This window comes from Vanellus vanellus (assembly GCF_965231255.1).
Source record: "Vanellus vanellus genome assembly, chromosome: 4".
In the NCBI taxonomy this organism is placed as follows: domain Eukaryota; kingdom Metazoa; phylum Chordata; class Aves; order Charadriiformes; family Charadriidae; genus Vanellus; species Vanellus vanellus.
The window spans coordinates 5,877,744-5,900,832 of NC_138909.1; the positions used below are offsets into that span (position 1 = coordinate 5,877,744).

Below are 23,089 nucleotides of genomic sequence, written 5' to 3' on the forward strand. Positions count from 1 at the left end.
CATATGCACTAATCAACATGGCTTAAGTCATAGCTTTCAAATGGACTATGTATTAAGATCACCCGCCAACAGGCTTCATAAATTAAGGCTGTCCACATAAGTAACTCAGTACACAGATAGTAACAAGGAGGGTTTACCTGAACTAGAAAAAACCTACTATGATTTATGAAATAAAGACATCAGCAGACCAGCTCCATCTTCTTCCTTTGTTGTCTTATCTCCTTTTGGATTTAAGTAGAAGAAAATAGAATCCGTAACATTAAACCAGGCCAGATTACACATCTAGTTTTATTCTTATCAAGTTCTGTCTAAATTATGTTAAATTTCACATGACGCTTTTTTAGTATAGAAATAATCTGTGGTGAAATTTAATGTCAGTTTTCTGGAGGTAATTCCATGAATAGGGAGATTAAAATATGATTTCTTACAAAATAGAAAACAGTCCCTTTAAGGACAGTCAATGAAAGTCCCAGCTACTGGTGCTTTTGTAGCTTTCTTCATGGAGGATAGTTAGCCAATAAACATGATTTCTGGATACCGGATGTTGGTTTAGATTCTGAGAAAATGTAAAATGAAAGTGAGAGAAGAACACAGCTGTTTAAGCATGATGCTTTTGTTATGGCCAGTCTTTGTGGAGTTCAATTCTGCACGCTGGTGAGACCAGCAAACCAATCTGCCCTGCAAACAGCAGAACTCCTTATAAAAATGAAAGTGGAATTCAGCTCTGCTTAGTACTGATTCCAGTTTCTAATGCAGGCTCTAACTCTGACATCTGGGGAGAAATAAAATTGGGTGGTTGCTTTGAACTTACTCTTACATACTCAACATAGATGTCTTCTCTGGTAACTTGGATTTGTTTTTCAGAGCCCAAGGAAAACAAGAGAATTTAAAGAGACCTTCATACAAGTCAGTATGAAGAGACAGTGAACATTTCTTTAAAAACGTAATTCACTGGGATAGTATTTCTGTAGATTTCCCACTGCAGTTATTCAAGCTGTGTACTGGCAGTGACCATTCTGTCCTGTAAACTAGTTTAAACTTCTGGATTCTGCGCTTATCCTTGTAATTCCGTGCTTCTGCTCTTCTGAGTCATAAATTAACCACATAATTTCACAACACACTAGAATTGGAAGGCTTTCAGAAGGAGACACAGGTTAATTTCAGTTTAGATACTTCTGACTTTCACTGTCGATAAGGTGAAAATGAGAGGTTTTCTATTTTGTCATTCCATTAAAAAAAGATTATTTCTTTTTATTATTATACTACACATTACTAATGCACACTCTTGTTCTCTATTAAATCAAGTCGTTCCTATAATAAATATTTCTTTCTGATACATAACCATTTTCTAGATTATAGGATTTCAAGTCCTTAGCCTTTCACTAATATTGCAAAGTCTCCCTTTTGAGACTTTGCAAATTATTACTAATCTGACTTTAGGCTTAAAAGAATTGGAGAAAGTATAGTTTCCTTTATTTGTGAAGTAAAAAAAAATTAAAATCTGACCGTTAGTGAGTAATTACAGGTTTCTGTAATTGATATTAAGAGTAGGAGATATAAGGTGGTGAACCCAATACTGTTTATTAGGGTGGGTACCAAAGTAGATGACCTTCTGAGGGAGGTGCCAATTGGAGGGTGGGGACAATTATGTCTGAGCCATTACTTATACTGGTACCCAGAAACAGAGCCCACAGTTTATGGTGTCAACCTGAACAGCCACTAGCAGCACCTGGAAGAGATTTAGGTTAAGGCAGAGCTGAAAGAGAGGAGCAGCGCCAGAGCAAGAGGTAGGAGAGGGAGGCTGAAAACTGGGAGGAGCTGGAAGTCAGTCACACCATTCGTCTGTTTAAATGGCTGGATCTCTTCTTCTGCTAAACTCAAAAAATCTACTGTGCAGTAAACTCGGAGGCTAAAATGTGCTAGCACAGATGAAGCCCACCTAGCTGAGTACAATAACATGAGACTATATGGTAAGAAGCTATAAAGTATATGCAAAGCTTCTGATTCTTTTCAGGATTTTTTTGGCATGCTTACAACAAATGATTGACAAAGCTGCAAAGAACTTACTTTGTTTGAGATCCAAGTAGTGTAAGACTAGTGCAAGGTGTTAATGACGGTATTTTTTTTTCATCTTGCTTTTTTGGGATAAACAATATCAGAAGAAGACTGCGGTGTGTATGTTTAAAAAGTTGTACTTAACTGTTAATCATTAAATGTACAATTGCTAAACTGATGGAAGGCATGCAGTTTTATTTTTGTAATGGAAAAGAAGACAATCTCTCAGCCTAGCCTTCCCAAAATATTGATGTTACAAATAAGGTCATTGTTCTGCAGCGTGAATCACTGCCAACTGTGGGCTCAAAAATGTCTGTCTGAAATAAAGCTTAACTGTCGGCTCCATTCCATACAACCCAATTTTTCCCACAGTCAACCTCTCATTTACTTCAGTGAGGAATATTTCTTATGCAGTGACCTTTGTTACTGTAGTAACAATGTACAACTAGCCTTATATACTTCTATACTTTGAATATTAAGCAAATCCTTTAACCAGTCAATATGCTTTTAAGTTAACCTACACGTGCAGATTAACGGTTAGGTCTTTCCTCATACCACTGTCTTCTGTGGGTATTTATTTAATTTATTTTTTTTTTTTCAGTTTTGATCCAGCATGAGCGAAGACAACTTTAATGAGGCCAGAGGCTTTTTAAGGCATCCAAAAGGTGAGTACTTTCATCTTGTGTAAACGCATTCCCTCCATGAAAGGAAAGCCTGTGGTGTTTATAAAAGCTATAAGAAAACAGTAAAAGGACCATATTAATATAGCAAAAAGACTATTCGGGCTCCCTTTATCAGCACTGCAGGTTTCTGATCCGTGACGAGAGGCATGTGTTCCAAGAGAAATGGTCATTTTAAGGTCTTTCAATAAAAGGTTTTAACTGAAAAGGGTGAGAGTAACGGGGAGAATAAACCTGCTGAAAAAATCATAGTTGTCTTGATGATGATAAATTTTTTTCTGCAGATGCAAACCTTTTTCTTTTGTGGTTGTTGTTGCAGTGGCATTCTAAGCTTTTAAAGACAACTTTGTAGTATGTGCCATTTCTTCATACAAAATATCAGTTTTAAAAATTCTGGCCTCATTTATATCAGTAAAAATTCTAGTGAACTTCGCTAAATTCTGTAGAATGTGGTGTAGAGACAGTAATGAGGAAAAACCTCAGATGGATGTTATTTAGCCACTGGAGTCTTGCCTGCAACCAAGTAATTAGGAGAAGATGTAGGAAACTCAAGAGGTTCTGTTCCTGTTACTAAAGTAATTATGCAATTAGGACAAAAGTAAATCATATGGCAAAATTTTAGGCCACGGAGAGTATATGCCTGCATTTTAGAGAATACTAAGCACAGTATGAAACCCAAATCCTCACTTTTAAAACTTACGATAAAGAAATCTGAAATAACAATAGGCCTGATCCGCGATCTCCAGCTGGGAGTTATGTTTGCGCCAGCAGAGAAATTGAATCAAAGGTGACTAACTGCTCTGAGCTCAGCTATACAGAAAATTTATTCAGATAAAAGGTACATTAAAAGTGTGAAATCTTTGTGGCAATAAACAAGACATTTCTGAGATAAAGCTAATTCTCTGTAAAGCTTGGAGAATATCGTAAAAAAAAAAAAAAAAAAAAGTCCACTCAAACACTTGCTCATGAAAGCACTGTTCCAGTATAACAAAAAGGTGTTTTTTTAAATTACTTTGGCACAACACTTTATTTGTCTTTAATTCACTAACAGGCAGGCACCAAGTGAACTTTTTTGAAAGTTGAGTCCTGTAGCAATAAAGAAAAGATATGTATGTTTGATTTCTTGTCATTCTCCTACTATGCCTACAGAATTATCCTGTCTATTTCTTGTTCACCCAAGACAAATCTAGTAGGAAAGAAAGGGGTTAAAAAGAGCTGTGAAAGGGGATGACCACTAGAAAAGCTTAAGGTAGTACTCTGGACTGAAGAAAACCAAGACTAAGGGAGCGGAAAAACTGAAGTAATTAGTATCTGTTTTTACTTTGATACCGGTAAACGTAAGGCTTTATCACTAAAGTAACCAGTGAGACATTGAGTGCTACAGACTCTTTTTCGTGAGCTTTACCCTCAGTCTGACTAGGTAGGTGGCATTATAGAAAAAGGTATATCTATAGTAGTCATGCAGTTCCTAACAAGAACCTTCATCCAGGTTTGCTGTATTGAAAGTGTATAAGGGGTGGGCAGAAAGGAACAGGCTTTATGTAAAGGATCTTAGTGGTCCAGCTTTCTTTAAAGTCAGTTGGAAAAATTCCCCTTGGATCAGAAACCAAGTACTTTGTTATTTTCCATTCAGATCACGTAAGATAGACATACACTATGAAGACAAAAAGCAGGTTTGTTGATGGAGTTGTTCTTTTACTTTCAGCCCCGAAAAGGGGGGGGGAACCCTCCCAACAATTACTGAGTCAATATTCACTCCTGTTTTGTCACATCTGAACACAGCTTTCCTAATTGTATTCCTGCTGGCTACACAGGTAATCTTCCAGTGCTGTTACTTGTTCTGTAACCTTTCTTCTTAGTCTGTACCAGTTATCCCATTTAATAAAGCCTGAGCCACATTATGAGGAGAGATTTCTTCTAATTATCAGCGCTTTATTTTTACTATTTTCTTGCAATAGCTGACTTTTGCCTCTAAAAGTATCAGGCTACCTAGAGTATTTCCTAGTAGATGATGACTTCAGTGCTGATGACTATGCTCTGAATTTTATCTGGATTGTTTCATGCTGCAGTTTTTTGTGCATTAAGATGACAGGCCTAACTCTGTGAATGCTGTTCCAGCTCTGCAGGAAGCTAGTGCCCTTTTTATTTGGTTCTTACTTCAGCTGACTTAAAAATATAATTAATATAATTTTGTCTCCTAAGAAGAAATATTTTATTTACTTTGCTGGCACCTGAAGAAAAATTAGTTAAGCTAAAGAATGGTAACAGGAAGAGGGAAACTCAACTTTTATCTGTTTTTGAAAGATGGGACCGTACCCACTTGAGAAGACAAAGTGGTTTTAACCTTACTTTGCTTTCCTGGTCTTGTAGAGGTTTGATTCAGGCTTATAAAATTATCCTGCAGGGACAGAGCTGTATTTACAGACTTCCATTTTTAATCAACAAAACTTTCACATCCTCCTCTATAATTGATGCCAGCAGTAGACTGCATGATTGCCAGCAGTCCAGCTACTATAACACATGTCTCGGCCTAAGCTGAAAATCCACCCAAGAAGCAAATTGCTGATCTCCATAATCCTGCAGCAAGACTGCTACTGGAACTTGAGTTAGTTTGTTTAAAGTTAGCTTGGCTAGATCGACCCCTATACTGCAGTGACTATGATACCTGAAGTGTTCACTGCGGGAGAAAATAACTTAGCTGGCTAACAGTAACATGCCCAGTCACATTTTATACAATAACATTCAACAGGATATTTTCAAAGGCTGTTGTAAATAGAGTAGCACCCCTGATTTGTTAGGAAGAGCTTCCCAGTGATAGGAGATAGGTCAAAGTAAACAACAAACTAAACAACTGGAGTGAGCATTGCCAGAATAAAACACTTCCCTAGCCAATTAGTAGGAAGTTCAATCTTGCATGCTCAAAAGGCTGAGAGATAGGTCTCAGCTAATTCAGCTAAAAGTTCCCATATGAGAAAATCCTACAGATTTTAGCAGAAATTAAACTGAAATAGAATTTTATGGAAGTAATTTCACAGCTGAAAGAAAAAATGCAGAAAGAACAGAAAACTATGGTGTTCCTGTAGATGTTCTATGGCAGCTATGATGACTCTGTGCATCAGAGACCATCCATTCTACAGATATTCTGAACCAGTTAGAGAGCTGTACTGAGTCCTGTTATCAGTTCTGGATAACTCCACAAGTTGGTTTAAGCTAAGGACTTCCAGTCCCTATTCAGTTCTGTCAAGTTTTGTCAAAATGGCTGTTTACAAATGTCTACAAAATGGCATGGAGAAATTTGAGGTGATAATTATTTGCAATAACTTCTGTAGTCCTTTTTCTGGGTCTCCAAATCCAAGAGAATCGAATCAGAAGAAAGTGCCCCTGCATTTACTGACTTTATTACTAGTCAGTATGTATTTATTGCTTTATAAGTATTTATTACTTTACTTATTGCTCTAGAAGGCAAATCAGTACCATTTGAAGCTTCTGAAAAATTAAAGGTTTAAGGACACATCAGGAATGAAAAGCTGTTTTTTTGAGATGCACAATGCTGAACTGCCACAACCGGCTTCCGCCAGTAGTGGGGAAACCCTGAGGTCTGTATAAGCACTGTAGCACTGAAATGGTTAGCGTTAATAGGCACAGCTAAAGCTTGTGGCCAGCAATACCAGCTTCCTCTTGCAAAAGAAATAACCATTAACTCTGTGGTACAAGCTGGCTAATACTAACTTTTCATCGGTGGCTGTTGTACTACTGAGGATAAAAATTCAGTCTGTTTTGAAGGTTTTGCTGTGTTCTCTGAGACATGTCGATAATCCAAGTAGCAAGTCTTACATACTGATGTCTAGATAACTGTATACAGTTATTTGTTCTTATAGAAGAATCACCAGAAGAGAAAATCTTTGAGGATCAAAATGGAATCTTTGCTATGACTTCACATTCAGCTTATGACAAATTTAAATACAGGAATAGATGATTAAATGACTTGACTTGGAACTATTTTGTTTTTCTTTTTAAGTAGAATAAAATTCAGGTTACCCAAGGTCTTTCTTCCTCCTTGCTTGCTTCAGTGGTGATAAGCAGCACATGATACAGCCTTGCATAGCCAAAAAGCACCATGTGGCAATACTTTTGTGATATGATGCGATGGAAAGAATTTCTGTTTAGTAATTAGAGATTGTGCAGCAGGGGTTTAGAGATATCGAACTTTGCTCATTTAGTTTGCATTTATAATTTTTAATGGGGAAATGAGAACTCTTCATAAAGCTAGCACTATTCAAGCCTCTATAACCTGATCTTAAAGTATATAATCAGCAGAATTTTCTGCATCTGAAATGCAATGCTTTTGTGGCATTTCTGTCAGCAAGTATAGGTTGAGTAGGGGATTGAGAAAAGTTCTTTTATTATTAAGTGAACGTAATTCCATTCTTCATCTGCATTTGTGCAGAGGTGAAGTCCTCTTATTGCACTTTTTTATTCTCAGTTACTAGTTCCTTTTATCAGCTCTTCTGTGAATCAAACTGGTTTCTCTTTTCATCTATGGAATTTCTTACTAGCTGTTATTTTTAAGGGAGACTTTGGTTTCTCACATGCCTCATGGAAATATAGGCAAATGTGAAAAACATCTACTGGAAAAATCTCCATGCTTCAGTTGGCCCAGAGGATTTAATAATCAGCATGAGATTTTCTTCCTCTCAATTACTGACTCTTTTGTTTTAAAATAAAATAGTACTAATACTAAACAAACAAACAGAAAACCCCAGTTCCTTCTCTTTCTCAGTGTTTATTTTTGGATGTCTTCCAGAACTGTCTTTTGACTGTGGTTGCTGACATTCTGGGCTAAGGCAGCATTCAATAGCCTCAGTACTACTAAAGGGGCTTTGGGGATTTTTATTTTTTTTTTTAATGGGGAGGACCCAGTATTTTGGGTTTGCTGTTTGGGTTTTTTTTGTTTCGTTTTTTAAAAGAGAAAAAGCAGCAGAATGCAAATGGCAAATTAAGGACTGATTCACTGACTCCCAACATCTCTTCAGAAATATGTCAGCCGTTTGTTATGGTGAGAGGGAGAAAAACCTTCTGGTAGAGACTTCAAAATCAGAAAAAATTAAAAGTGCTGTCCTTTCCTATAAGAAATGTTATAGTTCAGCCCCTTCAAATTATTGCACATGAATGTAACACTCTCCGCAAACTTCAGGTTGGCTGAACTTTTCAAAATAAACAAATTCCTGCTTCATTTCCACTTGCTGATGCACTTAGGAGTAGAAAGCCAGCTGAAGATACGGCCAATTGCAGGTTTATTCAGCCTGTAAGTCATGGTGTATTGGACCAACAGACTACAGCTCTTATTCCTTCCCCCACCTACCATCAGGACCCGGTGAGAAGTAAGCACTTTCACACTCCCTGGCCAGCAAGATTTTGTAATTCATTTCTTATCCCAATTACATAGAGGATAGCATTTTTTCCATTCAACAAAAAGAAAATGGGATGGCTTGGGTGAAATTTAAAGCCTTGCATCAGTCTGACATGGACCACTCGTTCCTGACAGCTCTTCACACAACATCTGCTTTGCTCATCAGCTGGCCAAGGGCCAGCAGTGGCAGCTGCCTGTTAGAAAGGGGAAGACTTTTAAGCGGGTGTGGGAGTAAGAGAGGATCAAGTGCTGTCTTCAGAAAAAGTGAAAAAATATTTTAAACCAAAATTAGCAGTAGGTGAAGAAAGGAAATCCTGGCTGATCATCTGGGTCAGCTAGAGTAAGATTCAACAAACAAATCAAGAGTTTAATCAATTTATTCAATGAAAGAAAAGGTTCAGTGCAGTAAGAGTCAAGGTGACACGTTCCATAAGAGAAGTAAAAGATGGAAGGGCAAGAAAAAGCAGGTATGATGTCTTCAAACCAATCTTGGCAGCATTTATTTTTGGAGTTTGAGCTTTCTGGAAGCAAACTGTAAATACTCTGAGAAATAAAGGAATTACAGGAGAGAAAATCTCCATCTTAAAGCTCTGAGACACTCTATGGAGAGCCTTAACCTGTGAGTAATCTAAGAACTGGTGATGTGGCTGAAGGCTACTAAATTAAGGATCAAAAAAACCCCAAACTTACTTACTCCCCAAGTAAAACAATGGACCTCGCTTTTTTTCAATTCATTGGCTTTCATTGACTTTACTGAATTCACTCTTCAACTACTCAGTGTAAGAAGACATCATTAGTCCGTAATAAGAATTCTCCCTCCTGCAGTAGCATCAGACAGGAAGACAGAACTTCTGTGAGAAATAGCATGGACAAGATATATGTACAAGAGTTCAATAAGCAGATTCACATTGTTTTAAATTAGGAGTGATTTAAGTTATATGACTTGTGGATGACTTTTTCTGAATCACATTGACACCATGTGTTTTTCAATGCCTGATGTTCAGCACTTAACATGTTTCTTAACTTATTACTTATGAACTGAGTTAATAGAATGTAAAAAACCAGCCTTTTAGACAATTATAAAACCCAGTTTGTGCCCTCTGAAGAAAATAATGTAGATACAAGCTAAGCTGCAGTACAGTAACTCTTAATTGCAATCTGAGTGTGCACTGAGATAGAGTGTGCAGAGAACTTTAATGGTGACAGATACTTGGTACAGGAACCAGGAACAACACTTCTAGAGTTAACAACATGTATTCTACTTCTGCATCTGGGATTAAACTATTCTTGACAATCCCCTTTGGCTTTCATTACTGAACTAGATAAGATAAAATGAAAGTCCAAGCAAACATAAGAACTATTTTTAAAGAAAGATCATTTTATACTGTAAGCTAATGACTGCCAGCTAATAAAAGTTAGCTGGCATTAGCATAGCTAGAAACAGTGTTACATGAAGTGATTCCAATACTGCAACTTACCTCTTCCCTATGATTCTTTATTGGCATGCAGAGAATACTCTGAGTCTTATACCCTGTGATCTGGTCAACTTCTGCATTGAATCTTGGATCCTGATACAAGAGAAAAAATACAATTATTTGAGTACTTGCCTAAAGACCAGTTCTTTTTCTTCCCTGGTTTAAAGATTAAGAAAAGTACAATATTTGGCTTCACTGTTACACAGGATAACGAAGGTTCCATCACCATCTAATAATTATATGAAGTTGTTACTACCAGTGTGTTAAAACATCAACAAAAAAGCAATTATGTGGAACATGAGTGCCTGTGGATAAATAAAACTGTCAGAAAGCACAAAAAAAAAAACAAACCCCAAACCCTAGGAGAAGCCTTTCTTGAGCCTAGACCATCATTATAATAAATGCATACATGGGCTAACCATCCCTAGTATAGCTTTTATCATCAAGAAGAAATGACAGAAGTATACTGAAAGACACATGGCCACAGAGAAAGAGTTTCATGAATGTGGTTAATGGTTTTGCTTTTACCAGAGCTCCCTTGTTTCATTTTTTCAGCTGAATATTGTTTTAAAACTCTGATTTTTTATTTTATTTTTTTTTTAAATCTTACTAAAATGAATCAGACTAAGGTTGCTGCTCTTTCTTTAGTAATTGATTTCAAGCTGAGCATGATGGACCCAATTCCAGAATAAACTTTTAAACTATGAGGACAGGTGATGGCCCACTGGGAACATGTACTTAGCAAATGTTTAGGCAGTTTCTGAGGCAGCAAACAACTGTTTGCTGAAAATGAAACCATATGAAATCATACCACTCTTTTTTGGTTCTGAAAATACCTACTTGCTAATGTTACCTAATTCTGTAAACATCCTCAGATTAACCAAGAGATGATCAATCAGAAGCTTTAATTTTCAGTTCTGTATGCCTTTATTAATTAGTTGATTAATCAATTAATTAACTCATTAAAATTTCCATCATCCCTAAATTCAAAGCACAAAATCAGCATATCCAAAGAGCCTGAGGTTAAGGTGAGGTGTAGGATTCTCTTCCTTTTTTCATCTGGCCTTGTATTAAATAACTCAAATTACAGAGTATCATTTCATGTGGGAGACCTCTATCTATACAGTTCAAACCCTCATCCCGTTCTTGTTCATTCAGCTCCTGCTCTTGGTGCCTCAGTATGATAAAATTCTCCAAAGTATTTTTAGTCATAGTAGTCATAGGACTCCAGTTTTGCAGACAACCACACTCACGATTTCATTCATTTTGGTGCAGAAGTATGTTACATCCTTATACAAGCAGAAATGTAAACATTTAAGTGTCCAAACCTAGAAATGCAAATACTGGTGTGCACATTGCTGGTTAAGATGGGGCCGATATCTGACTGCTAATGTCAAACTTACATAATTTATTGTGATGTTTGCATTCCTCTAGCATTAGTCATAGCTACATGTTTCTGTATATGCATGTATCCATAATACATGTATTATAACCAGACCCATGCTGTCAGGTTTGCATCTTGACTCGTTTCAGCCAATATAGCTCCAAATGCGTATATTAAAATGGCAATGTTCCAATAGCTGATACCATGGCTTTTTCTTTTTTCAAGAATTGTTCAAGATAAGATAAATTTTCTTGGTTTACCTCATATGCATTCTTGATGTTCAGAGGCTGGCCTATAGCTGCTACATGACCCACAATGCCCTTGTTCCACTCCAGGCGAATGCAGTTGTTGGAAGCTTCTTCCAGGGTGGAGCCTTCTGCCACGTCAAACAGCCTGCTTACAAGAAACTTTTCATTAGAGCTATCCTCACAGACCAAGAACAGGGAATAGCGATCAGCTGCTATAAGCTCATGGATATGTAGGAAAATTTTATGGCAAAGTGCTGTGACATCTAAGTGACTAGAAATATCTTTCACGAGTTCTAATAGTCTTGAGCACTGATCCCCTGCACTGGTCTCAATCCTTGGAGATTGCAGAGGCATCTGTTCCTTCTTTTCAGAGCCAGAGAGGAAGCTTACTGCTCCTACTGAGTCCTTGACAAAAATAGGCCTTAAGGGTCTGTCAAATTCAGAAGCAGAGATTTTCCTCGCTGGTGTCCCAGAGTTGGCGGTCTCAGCACAGGCAGGCTGGTGACAAGCACAGGATTCACTCTGGGACTTGGTTCCCTCCTTGCAGACTGGGATGGTATGAACTCTCTCAGCAAACCATGCATTAACCATTTCTCTGTAAAACAAAAATAAAAATACAGTGATGTAAGTTAAAAATCCTCAGGAAATAACACACATTTGAAGAGGACACTGCAAAGAGGATAACTTTAAACCTTTTCACACAGTGGACGTGAGTGCACATTTAGTGCTCCTCTGTATCAATATTCTTCAGTTTTACGCAGCACTTTGCCTAGATTAAGCAGTAATGTTTTATGCCCCATAAAAAGGAAGCTATTTTTGCCTAAAGGAAATGCCTGAATAGGGTAGAGGAAGACTTCTTACACTGTGGCTTTCAGAATATAGAAGATCAGAAGTTTATGCTGTAATTTTGTGCTTGAAAAGTTCTGGTCCTTCCCACTCCTAAGATTTTAATTTCTGTATAAGGTGTATATATTTATATAAAAACAGATTTAGAACAGAAAAATTTCTTTCTAGACCATTTCTAACTTCTAAAAAGATAATTTTGAACTTTAATTCTCTCTGTCAAATCACCTGCAGCCCCTCCTATTCTTATGTTGCCTGTACACTATTTTTAAGTTAACTTCCCCTGCTTTCTCAGAGTTAATGAAAAATGCTGTTTTGACTCAAAGCACAAAAACTTTGCTTAAAAACTGTCAGAAAGAAAAATGAATATTTCTAATTCGAGCCCCTTCAAAATAATGAAAAGACAGCCTGTTTTCATGCATGTCTCCTGTTTCCTTTCCTTGCAGATGAAACCGATTGCCTAACTCAACCCAAAATAGCCCCAAAATTATATTTTTGAAGAATTTACTGTTAATTTAAAACTGTCACACATCTCTAGTATTTAACTGTTTCACAAATTAACTTAGCACTAGAATGCCAACCTTAATAATGTCCTCACTGAATACAGCATATCTTGAATTATCCATAAGCACACGTATCATCAATAACAAGAGTGTACTTTTACTTATCACTATAATATTTTCTTGTCCAAAATCCGTTGGTGGGGTTTTTGTTTTGTTTTGTTTTTCCAAATACAGGGCTTTTTATTTCACTTACTCAGTGTCGAGGACTCCTCACAGCACATGGTCTGCTCTGAGAGGAAATGTTTTTTTTTTCTGAATTACATAATGTACAGGCATATGAACAGCAAAAATCCTATTTAAAAGTCTGATCTTTTGGAAACCTTTCATGGTGGTCATGTTTTAAATTTGGGATATTTTTTATTTGCTCAGCAGACCACAGGAATTTCGAGAGTGAAGCTGAATGAAACCATGGAAATTAGTCAGGTTAGTCAGCCGCTGATCGGTCACATGCATCAGTATATGTTAAATATGAAAAGCACTGTACATAGCCTTTTTCCCCTTACAGAACAGCTTCATCTATGTTGTAGAATGCAATACTGCAAGCGTAATCAACCATTAATTCAAAGCAAAGTAATCGATTAAAATCTAAAGTCCACCAGTATTATTTTTATTAGCAAGCAATCCACAGCAAGAAACTTCTTTGTCTTCAATTAGGAAAGTTTGAAAGAGGTTTTTCAGATTTTGCAATTACATATCATTTGGAGACCTCAACTGTAAGCAAACATGCTATGAAAAAGTGAATTGATTTAGGAAACAGTGCGAGTGTAAAGGGAGCACCTCGGCAAAAGAAAGGCATTATGTTTCTGTACCCATTCCCCTTCATAGAATCATAGAATGGTTTTGGTTGGAAGGTACCTTAAAGATCACCTAGTTCCAACCTCCCTGCTGTGGGCAGGGACACCTTCTGCTAGAGCTTCAGAGCGAGCTACCTGGTAATTCTTTTCCACTAAAAAAAATATATCTGCCTGATGGAAGTATCATTCAATGTAGCACTGTAAAACCAAATTCTTCTCTTATTCACACCACTGCAACTCCAAATAAATGGGTCACGGACTATTCTTTATTTTGGCTTCTGTCTGTGTACTGTGGTCCTGATCATGCAAAACCTTACATACGTGGTTAACATCATTTATAGCCCCAGTGATCTTCAAGGCTGAATGGTCGGTATAGTCACACAGGACATTAGTGAATCTTCTGACAATCAGAATCCAAAACCACTGAATGAAAAGTTGGAGACAATTAAGGTGGTGGGAGTTTTGCTGTTGAGTTCCACAGAGCTAGGATTTCATTCCATGTTTTTACATTTTCCATGAAGCTGCTGGAACGGTGCTTGCAGTAGCAATAATATACCTCAATCAACATCTCTTATAAATTTCCCAGCAATCGAAAGCTAGTCAAATTACGGGAAACATGGTGCCAGAGAACACAATGAAATTCCATTGTTATTCTGAAAGAGTTTCGGTGCATTGCTTGGCTACGTATTTTTAAAGGAAGTTAGTTCTGCTTTTTAAGTATATTAATAAAAACTACCAAAGGTCCTTCCTTATCAAAGCAGTAATATGATTTTTTTTTTTTTTTTTTGTGGAGTTACCTCATCCAAATGTTTCTTGCAGAGAAGCATAAAGAACAACTAATATATTATTAGAACTTTGACTTTAACAAGATTACTTTTTAATATTTATGCTGTTTAAATACTATAATGTGGGAGCCGTGACCATGTATTATTGAAATGCATAATATAATTTGCATAGGGCAATATCGCATTTGCAACAGCTGTTTCAATGACAGTCAAAATAAGAAGCTAGCACTTGATAACATTTGGAACTTCCCGTTATTAAAATGAATGAGAAAACAGAATAAAAATTTGTGATGAAAATCTGTAAGTATCCAGAAGAAAAATAAAAAGCTTAAAATGCAAAAATGTGTAAGTGAACACAGTACAACCTCTAAAATCAGTGCTTGTGGGTTTATGTGTTATGTTATATATGGGTTCTTGTTTTACTGTAATCTCCCGAAGAAAAGAAATTACCTGGAAATCATAGAATGGTTTAGGTTGGAAAGGACCTTGAAGATCATCGAGTTGTTAGCTTTTTCTAAACAAAATTTAGCATCTAGCACTAAGGCTGCAGAAAAGAACCTGAAAATGCAAGGTGGGTGCATTTAAAGCCTCAGGCACAAGAAGGTAGACCTAGAATAATTGTTCGTTTTAAAAGAAGGCTTGTGACTTGACCCAGTTTCATGATGTGTGTGTGCTGACTTGATTTTGAACGTCGAGGACTGGCATTAATGTAAAATAAGATTTAAAGGTAATAACTCCAATAACGTAGTATCAGATGGAGAGCGTTCTTCGACTAGCAAGTGATTAGGCATAGGAAGCCGTGTACTTTGTCTAGGCATGTTTGAGAATGCACAGGCGTGAACCTGTACTATTGCTGAGTGACAGCACATTGTAGAGCAATCCAATTCACTGCCGATTTACACATGAGGAAAGGAGAATGTAAAATGCTATCATTTCACTTAGCTCTGTTTTACACTGAATTTACATATGTGGATGTGTTAATATAAGATAGGCAGAGAAAGAATCAGGTGCCCTTTGTGGACAAAGCAAAAGCTGAAGTAGAAATTCGGTTTATCAGTCGAAACCTGCCATTTTATTTATTCTGGAGTGCTGTATTATGATGTCCCCTGGCCTTAATGGTGTAGTAATAGTAATCAGTAAGCATAATGCATTCTGAATTCTAATACCAGTTCTCAAACTGTGGCCATGAGTTAATTTAGTTTTTACCTTCTTGCCTTTTTACTATGTAAACTAAGCATTCATTTCTCTAGCTTATGGAGGTTATTGAGGGATGTGGAACATAACTTTAAAATCTTTCAAGTGAAAGTAATCACATTTCTTTAATAAGAACTGGCTACTTGTTAGGTATCTGCACTATTTAAGAAGCACTTTGACATTGAACAGAACTATATGTGGAGCTGCATAATTATGAGTAACATAGTCCTGTTCCCTTTAATGTCTCTTAGATGATAGTCCAATAACTTGCCAACATAGTGTGTGATGCTCAAAAAGCTCTGCAGGTTAACAACAATAAATCCTTAAATATACTGTTTAAAGCATGGTTTTCAACTTCAAACCATTTAGGCATTTTTATTTGGGCAACAGGAAAGCCGTTCAAATTCAGCTGGAATAGGAACAGCATTCACTGACCTTTACTGAATGCCTCTTCTAACAAGGAAACTATTTAGCTCCTTTTACTCGCACAGTTATACACATGGGTGGAAGAACTAACATTTCACATTAACCGATGTATTCTAACTCTGTTTAAAATGTATCGGACAAAGTCTTGACATGCATTTGCTTGTTGACACTCAATCCTATTTAACAATGCATGACAAGAAGAGCGTAACTACTAACACAACTACTTTCTCAGCACAGAATCAGTTCAACAGGTATCTGATACCAGACACATTCTGAACCACAAATGCGGTTATTGGAAATTAGTAATAAGTGCTATGTATGATTAAGATGTTATTTTGAAAGGACTACAGGAAGAAAAAAACACTTGTGACTATTCATATGAACAGTCTTCAGTAAGCATCAACATTGTCAAGAGCTGATTGTAAGGACAAGTCCCTTGCTGTAGAAGTAAGTTTAGAAGTTGCAGGAATGTATTAAACAGGAGCAGATACTGATCAGTAGTGACCTATGCAGATAGTTAAAACCAACACAATGTCTCCATCCCAGCATGGCAATGACTGCATGTTAGAAGCATCAGCATCCATTCCTCGCAAGCTGCATGTATCCTCTACTGCACTATGATCCTTTACTGAAGTATGAGCCTCCACTCAAGAAAGCTGTAATTTATCTCAGAGTTCATAAACAGGAAGAGTTGAATATGAAGTAACCATTTTTCAGTCACTTCTATCAGCCAAATCCAGTCTTTCCTCTATAAAACACAATTTCAAAGGAGCATGACAATAGTGACTGCTGAATTTGGCTGGTGACCTCATCAGCAGATGGCAAAACTGGAGAGGAATTTTGAAAAGGTAGGGATAAGAAGGGGATGAAAATACAATGGCAGGGAAAAGATTTGAAGGGAAAAAAAAAAAAAAGTTGTGTGATCCTCCTCTCTATAATCACTTGTATACAATTACGCATTATCTGCATTGCATGAGAACTCAGGAACTTCAGAGGAATTAAGACTCTCTGGCCCTGATTTGTTAAACACTCTACAGAAGGTAGACCTGCCCCTAAAGCAAGAAGTTTCCAATATGAATGGGCAACAAAAATAAAAAGTCACTTGGTGAGAAAACACAGGCACAAGGAAGCAATGTGGCTTGAGCCAGGACATGCAGAAGGGCACGAGCAGACCTGAAGAGAACCTTGCTTTATTTCCTGCGCAGTATGTATCAAACCGTGCTGACCTAACACTAATTACTATTCTACTCACACACTGGGGATATTAAATAATTTATTGTACCCAGCTTTGCTTCATTGTGATTACCGTCAAAATACACAGCATACTTCTCAAAAAAACCAAAACCCAGTGAAGACATTTAAAGAGTAACAGTCAGTTTATAATTGTCCTGCTCACGCACTTAACCATCTGCACTTGTAAGACCATACCAGTGTGACCATTCAGCAAGTATTTTGGTATCGTTGGACAAAATGTGCAACAACAGAGCACAAAAATAATACCAAGATGCAACAATGATGGTATCCTGCATCTTACTTATCTTGCACAAAGGATGCATAATTATTAGCGTACCATAAAAGCACTGAGTGATGAGTAGATTTCAGTGAAACAACAAATAATTCCCTGTGTTCTCTGTTGCTTATAAATCTTTCATATATACAATGTGTAATGTTTCAGTAGTTGTGTGGACTGTTTTGCTAATTTTTCATTCAAACCAGAAGTTACTAATAACACACTTCAGGAGAGGAATTCAATCCGAACTTGCCTACTAGAGAATGGCAGCTTTCAAGTATCTGAACTCCTGTGGCCTAATCCTGCTAGTGTTGAAATCAATAATATTTCAAGCCAAGCTTGATAACTATTTTCTCAGTCGCCTTCCTTAAAACCACCAGTAGATGTCTTTCAATTTCTTTCCCACATCTTAACATAATTTAGACATAGAAATCATTTAAAGCATTAGCAACAATTGGAAAACTATTCTGTTTTAACAAATGAATTTGAAAGGCAAAATCACTTGTATGTTATACTTGCCTTTCCATTTTCTTCCCAGTACTTCCTATTTCACAATCATGTTCTAAGTGGTTTTGTCTCCTTTCTGGCCGTGGAAAGATTTAAATAAACTGTATATAAGGCCTCATTAGATGGAAACAGTAAACTGACTGTAAAAGAACTGTTTTCAAACCAACTAAAAAAGTAGATTGACAAAGACAATAGTGTTTTTTCCTTAAATCCTTTCCAATTATAGTTACTAGGGATACTATTTCTAACAGTGGTAGGCAAATAGTTTTTGAAGACAAAGTATGACTTAAAGTCAGTGCAAATTTTTTGGCACAACTCAGTCAAATATATAAGCATACATTTAACTTCCAACATGTTAAGTGCTCCAACTGACTTCCGTTTGAATACAGATCTAAATTAAGAACTCTAATTCTCGATTCAAACCAAGCTTATGAAAGAGTGAAATAACTTTTTAGAACTATGAAATGACGTAAATCTTGTCTGATGCTTATATTATTTTTTAAAATAGGAGACAGAGGGTGCTTTATTTGAAGCAAAAGTATTTGAAATGGGGGACTAACGCTAACGGGCCAGTCTTAGCTATTTTCAAGTTTTCTTTAACAACCAAATTGCAAGCTTAACTTTTCACAAGAAAGCTTTCTTCCCTAGAAGGGACTGTCTATTCACAATATAAAGACAGAAAGAATAAATCCTCAGGGAATGAAGGTCAAATTCTAGAACATGACCTTTATTTTTCCTCCAAATATTTACTTCTTGTTCCAAGCTCAAAAAGTTAAAAATAACTATGTACCTAATGATTTTGTTGTGGAAAGCAATAGCCCAATGCCAGTGACTTTTGTGAAAGACGGATTAAAATTTAAGTTCACACCTGCCTGGAGACTTAAGTCTTACGTAGCACTTCAGTTCCACTTAAATTCCTAAAATAGGGGTTAAGTAGGATGTAAGTGGTGCAGAGGCTTTGGGATGGCTCTCTGTGCTGGGGTGAGTTCACCGTAATGCACAAATGAATGGGAAAATATATATCTTTTACTAAGCAAACATATTTTGAGGCTGTATTTTCAGCGCTAGACCTAACGTGAAATTACAATCATTGAGTTATTCACAAGGGCCATTTGAGTAGGGCTTCTTTTCTGACACTTTGTAAATAGTTCCTTTTGTATTTGATGCCTTTTTTTTCTTTTCTTCCTTTCTTCAAGGAAATCACATAAATGAGAAAGAATTCTATGTAAATTTATGTATGTTACTTTGCCAGTAAGGAAGAGAAAGACTTGTATTCCGTAGGTTTATTAATTATATTTATTCATGAAAAAAGAAAAATGCTTCCTCTTTAATGATGAAAATAGGTGATCACATTAGTTCAAGTCAAGAACGTATTGTCTAAAATGGCTTTGTTTTTAATTCTTGGTCTGGGTCGCATATTCCTACACAATTCGGCTTTAATCTACCACTCAAATAAGCATGAACACAGGCTATGATGTACTTTCTTTGATCTGAAGACATCAGAGGTGATGTATCATGGATTTTATCCTTGTGCAGAGAGCTAGCACAATGTCTACACACTATGGAAGTCTTACTTCAGCTTCAATATTAGACTGATTGGTATTTTTATTTTATACATGTTGTCTTTCTCCTAATCCAGTAGAAAGACATTAATTTCGTCCTCAGGTGATGATTCTTCAACAGATGCCCAACACAAAACTTCCATGAACTTCTACAGTTTAGAAATAAAAGCAAGGTGTCTTTCTTGTCTCCCACAGAAGCAATGTATGCCTCAGTTCCACTCTTCTTTCCAGTTGCCAGAAATTTGACCCTGTTCTCTATAGTTTTCCAAGTAAGAGCAAAAAAATGGAAATGAGATTTCAAATGCCCATTGGCATTACCAAAAGAACTGTAATATGATAATAAAGTTACCCTGAAACAAAAGGCAAAAATAGATGTTAACTGTTAAAGTAGTTCACCCCATCTTATTTTCTACCTATCCTCTAAGGTTTAACAGTTGTATTTTAATTAATGTATTGTGCATGCCCATTTGTTTCTTTATTACCTAGGGCAAACAGTACATAGTAAAAGCACATTCTCCTTGTAGCTGCTCAGTACTATCTACTGACTAGTTTATCTTCACACCAAAGATTCTGTGTAGGACTTCAGGTTATAGCTTTTTAGGAATTAAAGACGTAAATTGCTAGTAAGAGATTTCTTATCGTTTCTCAAATGAGAGTTTCTTCAGTCTACAGTAATTGCTGGTTTAGACATTGTTTCCAAGATACTCCGGCACACACCTAGCTTTATTTCCAAGTACAAATGCCAAAAATACTCAATCACATTTACAACTTCATGGAAGTGGGTAATGTCCCTTACCTTCCTGAGTGCTTTTTGATTTGGGAGTTTAAAATATTTTGTGATGATCTTAATACTTTGCAGTTATCAAGAAAAGCATAAGGATACGGATACATTATTTATAAGTGGGACAACTATAAGATCATTAGATCAACAAGAAAACTCTCCAAGATTTCATAGAAATCGATTCTTTTTCTCTACTTTATTCTCACTAAGCTTTGTAAACATCTAATAAAACCAAGTAAGTGGGAGAAAATATTCTGATCCCTGCATTAACACCACTACTTCCTGTGGGTTTCAAGCCATGCTCCAACGAACCAGGGGGTCTGCAGTCCTCTTGTAAATGCTTTGCATAGGATAACTTTTCAGCATAATCGAACAATTTGCATAGGATTCTGTGCCTCCACTGAAAACTGTCAGGGGTCCTTCAGTCATAGAAGTTTAAAATCCACTGCCTACATACCGAGGTCATGTTAGGGATGAATATGGCTCATACCTGGATATTTCTCGGATAGTTTTTTTTGTATGTCAGTAATATCTTTTAAAGAAAAAACACAGGCCAAAGCACATTTCAATGCAGAAAATCTTGACTAGCTCTGTCTTTGAAAATCTGTATTTTCATACACTTGCTCCAAAAATTCATTTCCTTTCAATTAACAAAAATTAGGCACACATAAATTACCAAACAAACAATGACATAATGCATATGACATATAATATTTATAAGATTAAACATCAAATAGCCGGCTCAAAATGAAAGACATTTTTTTAAAGCCCTCTAGACATAGAGGTTAGAAGGGAAATGTCCTAAGTAATTTAGTGCTGCAGGCAGCACATTACGAACTGATTTTCCACCAGCCATCAAGAAGAAAAAAACCCAAACAACTGTACTTGAGTTTTTTCAAAGTAATAAATGTAATCGGTATATTCAAATTGTGCAATCTCTGAATTCCAGCAAAGTACAGTTTCCCAGCAAATGCCACTTCTGGAATCCTCGGTGAAGTGCTATAAAATACCATGCTGTTACAGACATTTATTTTTCCAAATACAACCCCACCTTAATTCATTTGTAAATATTTCCCAGCCCTGCTAACAAGACAAGATGTACTTATAACAAAATAATCGTATTCCCAGCGAAAGGCATACAAGACTTGGGTTAATAATTTGTATCTGTCATTCCATACATTTAGGAAACCAGACAAAAACTGCCTGGAACAATGCAGTTACTTCTAACAGAGAAGAGAATTTTTACTTTGGCTGTTTTGGTAGTCTGCTGCTTCTGATCGCAGAGAGCACTAAGAGAGAATCACTCGTGTATTTTTAAGAGTAGGGACAAACAGGAAGTCAGAAATACAAAAGTATTCCATAGGAGGTTAAAAAAAAAATCCACGCATTGTCATGATTAAACATCATACTTATTTTAAAGAAGCATAAAAAGACAAAGCTTCAGGAAGACAAAAAGGGTAACGAATTCAGCCGTAAATGCAGTAAATTATTTTTTTTTTACAAAAAAAGGCTGCAGATTATGCCTTTATGATGTCTAGTTAGAACAATTATATTTGTAGCAGCGGCTACAAAGACCCTTTAACAACAGTATGGATAAACATAAGACACAATCTAAAAGAAGAATCATTCTACTTCAAAACATTTCTGCTTTCTGGGAAGCCAGAATATGATAAGCAGTTCTAAAACTTTGAAAGGGAAAAATAACAAAAGGAGCTGGAAAAAAAAGGAATAAAAGAAATAGCTTGAATTTAGTAGGAGCTAGGCATTTAGAAACTCTTGAACCCTAAGTGTGCAGTAACAAACTCTCCGGCCAGAAGGTTCGACAACCAGCACACTGCATCACTAAGTGAACCAAATTCATCTCATCACCCAGTGTACTGGTGACACACTTCCCCTTTGTTGTTCTGCACTTTGATCATCCTGGAACAACACTTCATGGATAATAGCTATTTATATTATCTCTGTATACCACTCGTCTCCCTGGTACAAAATAAAGTAATAAATAACTGATTCTATAGCTTCCTACTCATGGGATCACAGTTTATTCACGTACTTGAAGGAGGGAGCAGTTGAAACAATTCCCCTGGATTACATGCTTGTAGGATTGCAACCTTGCGCTGTGCAGGTGGAAGTAAATAAACATAGCTTTATCGCAGAATATGTGAGTCCACCTAGCCATCAAAGACATGAGGAAGGCAGTAATGGGGCCTGCCTGGAGACGCTATCAACCTCGAAGCATTGCAGGATCAAAATACAAGGTGTAAGCCATTTGTATATACTTATCTTCTACAACACGTTTTAGGGGAGAGGAGGAAAGCAGGTGCAAGTTTGGTACGTAGACGACCTGCAGCCCTTGTCCCCAAGAATCCAGAATAGGGACTGGGCAGCCTAGCGACTCTAACAGTTATCATGTTATGAACAACAGCAAATGCAAACAAATTGTGAATAAAAAGATGTTTTCTTTTAAAGTTCCACCTTGCCAGAAACTACAATTTTTATTCAAACCATGAAAACAGATACTAACACCAAATTGACCTATGCGAAATGGAACAAGAACTAACTATTCAATGACTATGAGATGATGTGACTCCCGTACTTTAAAAAAAAACAACAAAACAAATCTGCAGGCATAAGACCACGCAAAGCATTTATTTTATAAGTATTATTTAGACACCTAATTAAAACATTTTTTGTGGGAATTACCAAAAGAACTACTGTATAAAACACTATGGGAATTAATTGCCAAGAAAAAAATAAATTATTTAATACCTATCAGAAAATTGCTAAATGAGGTTCTGATTCAAAGCTCATGACTATCAGTGGAGAGCATTTGTATTCCTCTGTAATAAAGGGTTGAGCTGGTGTTCTTTTC

General features: G+C 36.6%; 1 protein-coding gene across 2 annotated transcripts in view; it reads right to left on the bottom strand.

The window, feature by feature from the left end:
• The window catches only part of PDE5A (phosphodiesterase 5A), a 60,311-nt gene that overhangs the window by 34,535 nt on the left and 2,687 nt on the right, over positions 1-23,089 (bottom strand). For both annotated transcript variants that reach the window (XM_082483047.1, XM_082483046.1), the window contains exons 2-3: positions 11,265-11,847; positions 9,624-9,713 (exon numbers count right to left, since the gene is read on the bottom strand). In XM_082483047.1, coding sequence (XP_082339173.1) covers positions 9,624-9,713; positions 11,265-11,847 — 673 coding nt within the window. The remainder of the gene's footprint in view (positions 1-9,623; positions 9,714-11,264; positions 11,848-23,089) is intronic.